General features: G+C 38.5%; 2 protein-coding genes across 4 annotated transcripts; one reads left to right on the top strand and one right to left on the bottom strand.

Annotated features, from left to right (window-relative positions):
• The first annotated feature begins 1579 nt into the window (after positions 1-1579).
• On the top strand, positions 1580-5256 carry LOC106398760 (interactor of constitutive active ROPs 2, chloroplastic-like). Its single transcript, XM_013839280.3, has 4 exons — positions 1580-1850; positions 2718-2781; positions 2904-3084; positions 3651-5256. Exons 2-4 carry the CDS (start codon positions 2762-2764, stop codon positions 5061-5063), a joined length of 1614 nt encoding a protein of 537 aa, XP_013694734.2. The 5' UTR covers positions 1580-1850; positions 2718-2761; the 3' UTR covers positions 5064-5256.
• Positions 5257-5512: 256 nt separating this feature from the next.
• On the bottom strand, positions 5513-10237 carry LOC106398782 (probable LRR receptor-like serine/threonine-protein kinase At1g67720). 3 transcript variants are annotated; one of them, XM_048780565.1, is made up of 12 exons: positions 10099-10237; positions 9894-9981; positions 8521-9561; positions 8292-8424; positions 7763-7834; positions 7617-7685; positions 7462-7533; positions 7327-7389; positions 6831-7236; positions 6376-6758; positions 6174-6309; positions 5513-5993 (listed from the first exon to the last, which is right to left on the bottom strand). In XM_048780565.1, exons 2-12 carry the CDS (start codon positions 9970-9972, stop codon positions 5652-5654), a joined length of 2796 nt encoding a protein of 931 aa, XP_048636522.1. In that variant the 5' UTR covers positions 9973-9981; positions 10099-10237; the 3' UTR covers positions 5513-5651. The 3 variants fall into 3 exon arrangements, with proteins under 3 accessions (XP_048636522.1, XP_048636524.1, XP_048636523.1); XM_048780567.1 differs by having other exon boundaries at positions 9894-9993; positions 10099-10229; XM_048780566.1 differs by having other exon boundaries at positions 9894-9976; positions 10099-10225.
• Between the last annotated feature and the right edge of the window lie 293 nt (positions 10238-10530).

Genomic DNA, 10530 nt, shown 5'->3' on the forward strand with positions numbered 1-10530 from the left:
AGTAATGCATGGACTCCCTAAACTACTAATATTATTATGAGCACTTCTCCATCAAAGTATACACAATTCAAGAGAAAATTCAAAATCTAAATCAGAAAAGGAGCTAGTACATGGTTTTAATAAGAATCCACTGTCCACTTTTTGATGCTTTCTACGGCAGTTATGTGGTTGTTGGATCAGTGGTAGTCTATTTTAACTTAACAGTTTGACATTTATAGTGGAGTTGGATTTGTTTTGTGCAATTGATTTGCTATATTAATTTTTTTTTATTTCAATGTATTAGATTATGGTTAAGTGATGGTTTATATTTAAACCATCACTTAACCATAATCTAATACAATGTTACTAATGCATGAAGAAGAGAGAGATAGTCTTTGCGAGAACAATGTGATTCAAATAAACCCTATAAAAAAGTGGACTGAGGGATTAGGTGTATATTTTTAGCAAAAAGGTAGCGGATGGGAGTATAAAAACTATAAAGTATATAGAAAATTGCATCCTAAATCTTAAGTTATTCACAATAAACTATAGGGGTGTGTGACTCATAATATTACCGTTGGCAATTAAGGAGTCTTATGCGGCCGAACAATGTCACGTGACTGGCGCGTCTTCAAGCTTTTTACTGTTTTACTACTTTCTTTCACTTCATATATGGACATCTTTTTACTTTTTTTTCGGATAAAAGACCTTTGTACTGTTTAACTCCTTTTTTTTTTAAACTTGATGCAACTATCAATCCCAGGAGAACTGAAAAAAGAAATTAAAGTGTAGCTAATGCCATTGACCAAAAAATAATAGAGTAGCTAATGCCTTGATGATCAAGGTGATAAAACATGTTCCCACATATTGTATTGGTAGACTATGGCTTCGAATGTTTACAACCGCCCCGCCCCACACCGCAGTTAACAGTAACAAAAATCTCTACATATACCATATATCTATACGTTTTTATAACTGTTAAAACCGCACTGCATGTGAACCGCTTGTCCCGCACCGCTCAAACCGCAGTTACTATTCGGAGCCATAAGCGGTTTAATTGCAGTGCGGTTTTAACACTTATAAAAACGTATAGATATATGATATATGTAGAGATTTTTGTTATTGTTAACTGTGGTGCAGGGTAGAGCAGTTCGTAACATTCGAAAGCCATAATGCCTTCAGACAAATTTACATTGGAAATTTTGTTGGTGAGCACTAGTTTGAGATTATTTTTTTTTTTGGTCAAATAGTTTGAGATTATTTAGGCACATTTTAACAACATGAAAGGTGTAAAGTAGGGTTTGAAGCCACCACTCAAACTTAAATCATTTTAAATAAATTAAATTATTTATCTCAATAACATACTACTAAACTAGATATTGTTCATGCAAATTAAAAACAAATTTGAAAATTAATTAAGGAATAAATTAATTGTAACTATTACTTCTAAACAACTTATATGTCATATCACTGAGGTCGGAAAGAGAAGGGGTAAATAAAACTAGGGACTAATTTGAAATATAATTATCCGGGGGTAAAATCATGATTTCACCAAAATCTAATTTTCTGCACAGGTCTCTATTTTCTCTTTCTGGAAATTAATGTAAACAAATAGACAGTTCAGTGCAAAAAAAAAGAAAAGAAAAAAGACTTGGGGAAACGAGTAGAGTCCAGTAAGAGAACAACACTAGGGACAAAGAGAGAAGAAGATTCATGTCTGAAGCTCAATTGGTCTGAAGACTCTTCAAAGTTTGGTCCTTTTCCTCTTTTTTATTTCCATATCTTGGCATCTCCGATCTCTCTCTCTATCTCTCTGTTCTTAAAGCATTTTGGACCAAAAGAGAGAAGCAGCTGAAGCTACAGTTTTGCAGGTGATGAACATTGAACACTACTTTCTCTTCTTTGAATTAAGCTTTCAAATGATTCTCTCACAGATTATTTGGTAAAAGATTTCATTTTTGATGTGTTTAAAATACCTAATTTTTTTATCAAATTTTTATGCATTATTATGCTGCAGAAAGTACAAATCTTTTAGAGTTTGGTTTAATTATCATGTTTACTCTCCTCTGAAAATTAGACATCTGTTTCTTTTTGGATTGTTATTAAAGCTTGAAGATTCGGCCAAAAACTTTTAATAATAATTTTTCCAGGAAAAATGCAAAGCGTTTCTCTGTTGTTTTCTTTTAAAGAAAATTATTTTCTGTGGCTTAAATTCAAATTTCTTCTTGTTTTTTTTTCTCTTCTTAAAGATCTGTTATATGCTATTTTGGGGGAAATACACCTAATAAAACCAGAACCCACCGTTAACTAAATGACAGATAATGTTATTTTCTCCCACCAAAGATTCCAAAATTTGAAGACATTAAAAAAAATCTAAAAATTTATGACTTGACAACTAAAATAGATTTATGTGGGATTTAGAAACGTACTTTCTTTGCTTGTAACTTGGTTTATCTTTGTGATTAGATTGAAACTTATCTTGACTGTGAACAGTTTTATTCTTTTTAATGTTTGTCTTGTTGCCTTGGTTTGGTGGTAGTGTGGTAGTTAGTTTGAGATGGAGTCTCTTTGAAGCTAGTGTAGTTTTAGTTTGTTAGGTCTTTTCTGTATACTTGCTTAAGTTTTGTACTTCGGTTGAGTTTGTTGTATATGCTGCTTATCATAATATCTTATAATACATATTTGTGTGTGTGTTTCTTCCTTCTTTCTCACACATACACAGTTTCTTCTTTTACCAGGTTCTTCTTCAAAGGGTGTGTGTTTCAAACTCTAATCCCAAACAATGCAGACTCCAAAACAAAGGTAATAATAATAATAATAATCCTTACTCTTGTCCACAGCTTTCCCTGTTCTGTTCTTTTACTGTCTTTATTATGGTCACTGGGACTGAGTTGTTGGTTGTTTTTTCACTGTGATTATGATAGGCCTGGGTCGTTAGAGGTGCCTCAGAAGAAGTCTCCTACAGCAACTCCTAGAACTGCTCGTAAGCTCAAAACTGCAGATGCTGACCCTGTTTCATCTCCCAACCCGAAAATCAGGACGCCTAAAACACAGAGCCCAAAAGTAGTTGCTGATCGCCGTTCTCCAAAAGCCCCTGTAAATGAGGTACTTGTAGCTTTACAAAATGCTTTTCTTGCATCATTACCTATATGCTTTGACGCATACTAGTCTCAGTTTTGACCTTTCACTGAATTTGTTTGTGTTATGGAGCGCTTGAGACTTATTTTTGTTTCTGCTTCATGCTAAAGTATCTTTTAGGTGTTTGTGTATTCATTCTTACAACAACTCACTGAACCTTGAAAGTTGGCAAGTCTGGAACAATAATGTATAGTTTGTACCATGGTTCTAAAAATCAGTCTAGGTGGAAATCGTCCTAGCTGATACAATTTTTGGACTTATGCAACTCAAATCGGTTTAAACCATTCTAAATCGATTTAAATAATTCTAAATCAGTTTAAATCGGTTTTAATAGTTGAAACTACTCTAAATCTGTTAAATTAAGTAATAAAATTAGTACAAGTCCACAAATTTGTCCTTTTGTTTTATACATCTAATTTTAATAAATTATCAAAAAAATATAATAATTAAACCCCAGAAACTAAATATCTTATTTAAATTAAGATATATATAATTGAGTTGTTTTGTATTTGTTGTTGCTTAATGCATGCAAGATTCAGAAGAGGAGAACATGGGGAACACCAGAAGCAGCAGCATCTCAGCTATCACAGCTGCAAGAGGAGCTAAAGAAGGCCAAGGAACAGCTAAGCGCATCAGAAGCTTCCAAGAACAAAGCTCAAGACGAAGCAAACGAAACAAAACAGCAGCTAACAGAGATAACCGCCTCCGAGGACTCAAGAATCGACGAGCTCCGCAAACTCTCTCAAGAGCGAGACAAAGCGTGGCAGTCCGAACTCGAAGCAATGCAGAGACAGCACGCCATGGACTCCGCCGCGCTAGCTTCTGCGATGAGCGAGGTCCAGAAACTCAAAGCACAGGTGTCTGAATCCGAGTCAGTTAGGATGGAACTTAAAGAGACGCTGGCTCTCGTCGAGGAGCTTAGAGTTGAGGTGTACGACGCAAAGGAAGGAGAAGCTAAGGCCCATGAGGTTGTTTCAGCGACTGAGAAGCAGTTGGAGATAGCTAACTTGACTCTGGAGATGCTGCGTTCTGATGGGATGAAGATGTCTGAAGCTTGCAACGCTCTTACGACCGAGCTAGAGCAGTGTAAGTCAGAGGTGAAGTCGCTGGAGGAGCTTGTGAGACAGATGGAGGAAGAACGAGGTAACAATGAGGAGGATGATTCAGAGATAAACGCTGCGAGGGAAGAGATTAGCCAGCTGAAGAATGCAGTGGAAGTTACTGAGAGAAGGTATCACGAAGAGTATATACAAAGCACGTTGCAGATAAGAAGCGCTTATGAGCAAGTGGAGGTTGTTAAGTCCGGATACGCGGAGAAAGAAGCTGAGTTTGAGGAAGAGCTGAAGAGAATTAAAGCTGAGAGAGAGGCTTTGCATGAACGGTTGATGGATAAAGAAGCTAAGCTGAGGATACTGGTTGATGATAACGAGTTACTCAACTTGAAGATTAAAGAAGCTGAGGAGGTGGAGAGTGATATGATGGAGCTGAGAGGGAATCTAATGGACAAGGAGATGGAGCTGCAGAGTCTAAGGAGCGAGATGGAGAAGATGGGGAGGGAGAAGGAGGAAGCCTTGGAGAGGCTTGGGAGTTTGAGTGAGGAAGCTGAGAAGAGCGGGAAGAGAGCGGAGAACGCGAGGGAACAGCTAGGAGCAGCGCAAGTGACTAACACGGAGCTAGAAGGTGAGCTTAGGAGACTTAAGGTTCAGTGTGATCAGTGGAGGAAAGCGGCTGAAGCTGCAGCTTCTATGCTCTCTGGTGGTAATAATAACAGTAATGGGAAGTATGTGGAGAGAACAGGATCGCTGGAGAGTCCGTTGAGGAGGAACGTGAACATGTTGTCGCCTTATAGAGATGAAACTGATGATGACTTGTTGTCTTCGCCGAAGAAGAAGAATGGGAGTATGCTTAAGAAGTTTGGTGTGTTACTTAAGAAGAGTCAGAAGTGATAACTGAAGTAAGATTAAAAAAAAAAATCTACCATTGTTGTCTTTAATTTTCGCTTGTTGTTTTTTCTTTAATTCTCAATGTGTAGACATGTTTTAGTTCCCTAAGCTGTATTCTGAACTGCTTTAGCTTCTTTGTCTATGTGACTAAGCTCAAACTCTGATCAACATTTATGAAGCTGAACTTTGTTGTTTACTTGGAACACAACAACGAGTTCGGTCCAATTCGACAGGTTTATAAAAAACTTTGTTTTCAGTTTGATAATCGGTCAGTTCAGTTTTCGAAAATAAAAAATTGGGATCAAACGAATCTAATTAACCAATTTTTTGACTGAACCAACTTAAATTATTCAAATTTAATCAATTTAAACAAAATTTTCAACCGAAAATATAATCAAAACCAAAAACTTTGGTTAGTTTCAATAAATTTTTTAAAAACTTTTCCGGTTCAATTCGGCAAAAGATTATGATCGAACCAAACTACCTGAACCCACGTGCCTAAACAGAATAATAGTATAGAAAAGCAAGTCAAAGGTTAAAGAAAAAACACTAGTGAAAGTGATGCATCTGTACAAAAGCTGAATCCTGCTACTACCTAGCTTTTGGCTGCAACACAGACTCATCAATAGCCACAAAGTTCTGCGAACCAGCCAAGTCATGCATTCCCATGTTGAGAGACGACGAATGCGCCGAGCTCCTAGAAAACTCATCTGATAAACCTCCTCTCGCCGCCAATGCTTCCTTCTCAATCCTTATAGCGTCTTGAATATCTTTCTGCACCTCAGACATAGACGGTCTCATGTTCCCGTGAGGTCTCACACACAGCAACGCCTTCTCTGCGATCTTCCACATTGACTGGAGACTGTAATCGTCTTCCGCTAGTGCTGGATCAATGATCCCTCTTATGTCCCCGTTCTCTATATGCATCTTGGCCTACACAAACCAAACCAAACCGAACCACTTTAAGACTGGTAATAATCTCCTTTTCGACCCGAAGCTCTGATACCATTTTAAGTTTTCTGAACATTCAACTTAAAACCAATTAGTGATAAGTGTTTTCTTTTAACTTCCGATATGGGATCTCAACAAACCAAAAACCGAAATGCAACTAACCCATTGGACAATGTTTCTGCAGTTGGCACCGAAGTTTTCATTAGAAATGGCTTCTTGGCCTGATATAAGCTCAAGAAGAATGACTCCAAAGCTGTATACGTCACTCTTCTCCGTTAACTGTTGCGATATATAGTACCTTAAAACAACATTATGTTAGTTTTTTTCTTCAAATTATTAGTTATTGGCGTTAAGTCTAGCTTACTCAGGGTCTAGGTATCCAACTGTGCCACGGACAATGCTGGAGACATGTGAGGCTCCATCAACTGCGAACTTGGACAAACCGAAGTCTGAAACCTTTGCCCTCATGTGTTTATCTAGTAAGATGTTACTTGTCTTGAGATCTCTGTGTATGATCGCTGGTACACACCCTGTGTGTAGATACTCAATCCCTCTGGCTGCATCTTCAGCTATCTCAAGCCGTTTAATCCAACTGATTCTCCTCTCTCGTGGTACCACGCTGTAGAGATGCTCCTTCAAAGTTCCGTTGTGCATGAACTCATACACAAGCATGTTTCTTCCCTCTTCTTCACAATAACCAAGAAACTGCACTAGGTTTCTATGATGTATCCTTGACAGTAATGTAACCTGAACAAAACTCTTGTTACATTCTAAGCAAAAACAAAACCTTGATACTTGTGGTTTAAGGCATGTGTATACCTCGTTTGCGAACTCTTTCTTTCCCTGGAAAGAGTTATTCCCAAGAACTTTAACCGCAATCTCCTTCCCCTCTCGTGTTTTCCCGTAGTAGACAATCCCAAAACCTCCCGAACCAATCCTCTTCTCAAACTTCTTTGTGGCTTCCTCTATCTCATATAGTGTGAAGCACTGTGCAGCGTCCCCATGAGCATCACTCAGGGTAGATGACGCTCTTTGAACATGCAAAGGACGGTTCGTTAACTCCGCCGAAGTTTTACACTTGTTGTTCTTCTTAGCTTTGCACAACCAGATGCAAGAAAAGATTGTGGCGATAAGAAGAACACAAGCACCAAATGATGCACCAATGATGACACCTAGCTTCTTCCCTTTATCTCCACGTTCTTTAAGGTTAAGGTTACCAGTTAAGCTGCAAACACACAAAGATAGAGGAACTTATAAGCTACTTATAGTGTTTAAAGCAGCTTAACTCTGTACTTGAAAGGGACGAGATACTTACTTCGAGTACACGTTTTTGAGGCGTGATGGTATTGTCCCACTTAACATATTGTTCTGCAGGTACCTGCAATACTCAATGCAGGTTAGGTGCATAAAAATGTATTTTCCACCATATCAATAAGTCTAAGTAGCTTACACTTCGGTCAGATTTGGTAGTTTAGCCAACGGTGAAGGGATCTTTCCGATTAATCGGTTGTTCTCGAGGTGTCTGCCACATAAAAACAATTCATATTAAAACCAATAGACAATACAAAATCCGGAAGAGAGTGTTTTGTTTTCTTTTTTTATTACATTATCTTCAGGTTTGTGCACCTAGAGAAATCTGGTATTTGACCCGTCAGAGAGTTCCCATCAAGCCACCTGCCAGAGACAAAAGTTGAAACATCAATAACAAACCCAAAGATACAACAAGAGTCCCAAGAGATAAGTACACTTACAACTCAACTAAACCAGTTAACTTTGTCAAGTCAGATGGTATATCTCCTGTCATGTTCTTATTCGAGAGCTTTCTGCAGTTAAACAACATGCAAAGGAAAATAAGTGAACCATAACATAGTCAAAACCATGGTTCTAAAAATCATCTAAGCAGCACCCAGAAGGCAAATCCCTCCTAGCCGAAACGATTTTCTTAAAATAACGACTCAAATCGTTTTTAAACCTTTCTAAATCGGTTTAAACTGTTCTAAAGGGGTTTGAATCAGTTTAAATCCATCTAAATTAGTAGAAATTTGTTAAAGTAAGTAAAGTAAATAATGTAAGTACATGTATTTTATTTTGATAATTCATCAAAATAATTTTGTAACTAAACTCGAAAACCAAAATATTTTATATAAATGTAAAATATATATATATAACAAATGATAATTTGTTACTGCCTGCCTAATGATTTTTTGAGCATTGGTTGAAACATATGTGCAAATTCTACTGAGTGCAAATGCTACAGCCTACAGGGATAGGCATCCTTACACTGCAACAACTCTTGGTTGTGGATCCGAGTTACATATCACCCACGACCACGGTGAAGGTAAACATGGATCACCACCTTCTTGACCCCATTCGGTTGAAGAATATAGAGCCGCCACATTAGCCATAACAGTCGCTGCAATACAAGTCAAAAGACTCATCAAAATTCAAAACACCACAACACTTAACACTAAAGAGTAAACCCCCAACAAAAAAAAAATGCAAAACTCACCATCTACTGAACCATCACTCTTCTCCAGATACTTACAAATCTCCATAGCATTCAGAATAGGCCCTCTAGATGAATCAGCCGTTTTCGCGAACCGAAAGTTGAGCACATAAGGAAGGGTTATGTTATAGTACCCAGGCTCATAAACCTTGAACGCTCTCTGAGTGTTCTCCCTTATGTTAACAATCGCTTTGCTGTAGTCAGGCTGGTCAGGCAGAACCAACCTGAACTTCCTAGACTCGTCATCAGCCAAATCCTCAATCTCAGCGAAGTAAGTGAACGCCCAGCCGTAGCCAGGAAACCCCTCGAGGTTCATCCTGTAAGTCAAGGACCCGTTGGTCCCCACCACAGCCGTCTGCATAACCTTCTCAGGCGGTCTATCATTGCCACCTGCTTCAATAGGCAATGAGGTGGACACACGCTTGGTCCCAGCAGCCACGTCGACAAGGTAGTTAGCTCTTTTGACAAGATCAGACTCCCATATTCTGTCGTAGGGATCGTCTGGATACCGTACAGGCTCTTCAGTCTCTGCACCGAAGTTTATCCTTGCAGCCACGCTCAGATGGAACCTGTCTTCGTACTCGGTTAAGTACATTGACCCGTTCAATTGCCTAAGCTCGAGTGTTGAGATAAACGGCTGTCCTGTAGTGGCGTTTGACAGACAAACGCTAACGCTAGGAGATAAAGCGAGGAACACAAGCTCTGCCTTTTCGATGAGGTTGGCGTCTGAGATGACGATGGTGGTCCAGTGAGTGGCGCCAAGGGAGATGTCGAACTTGGGGTACACGTTGTTGTTGTCGAAGTTGCCGTAGAGGAAAGTGGCTCTGATGAGGTAACGGTTACGGCTTGTGACGTTGAGTGTGTAGCAGTATTTTCTTGAATCCTCGGCGGGGAAGTGTCTTAAGGTTGTGTACTGTGTTTTGGTTTGGTTAGGGGAAGAGATGGTGGCGGTTGTGCCGAAGAGGAGGTGAGTGTCTGGTGACCATTTGAGTCCGAGTTCGTCGGTGAATGGCTCTGCTCCTCCACAGTCCAAGCTCACAAAACCTGCCCTTTTCAAGAACAAGAACAAGTAAAGTTTCATTCTTTATGTTAGAATTGAGTTCAAATCCCATAAAGACTCCATTTTTATAATCACAAAACCTGCACTTATCAACAAGAACAATAACAACAAATAAAGTTTCATACTTTACGATAGAATTGACTTCAAATCCAACAAAGACTCAATCTTTATCTCTACTTGAATTCAACTAAACATACAAACACCAAAGCTCTTGAGATTTGTGATTCAAAGGAAAGTTTTTTCTAAGACCCTTGTTATGTTTCGATCCATTACAAGTAGGAATACATAAGAAAGTGCTCCAAAAAAAGACAATTACCTGGAGATTGGGCAGATGAAGAAGTGAAGAGAGAAATGGAAACTAGCAGACAGAACAGAAGCAGTGTCTCTCTCACCATCTCCCTGCTCTGAAGAACACACTTTTGCAACAGTTTTACATAAAAAATGGCGATAAATAAAGAAAAAAAGAATGTGATTTCAGAAAAGTGGAAGAAAAAAAAAGAATGTGGTCTCAGAGACAGAACCTGAAGTTAAACTACTTCTCTAACTTGTCTTAAAATTCTTAAGAGAGGGAACTAATGATAAACGAGAAAACGAGTGTGGAAGCGTGAGGAGATGAGTTTTGTTTGTGTTTTTGCTTTTTCTTATGCGAGGAGCTTGCATTAGCAGTGGGAGGAGAAAGAGATAGAGGTTAAAGGTGGAATGTGGGGTCCATCTTGGACCTTACTCTCTACTAGCTTCGAGTATTAAGCTACATCTAACGGTTCGTATGGTTTTAACCTTTAATCTAATGGTCCAGATCTTGCGCAATTAATGTGTGGTCAACTTTCCATGTTGTAGAGGATTATCAATCATAAACGGTGTCGTTATGTTTCCGGATTTTAATAAACGACATTCTCTAAATCTCTGCGGTTTTTAAATCATGAGATCTGTTTTTAGAAAAAAATATAGTGTTT

This window comes from Brassica napus, chromosome A5, assembly GCF_020379485.1.
Source record: "Brassica napus cultivar Da-Ae chromosome A5, Da-Ae, whole genome shotgun sequence".
In the NCBI taxonomy this organism is placed as follows: Eukaryota; Viridiplantae; Streptophyta; class Magnoliopsida; order Brassicales; family Brassicaceae; genus Brassica; species Brassica napus.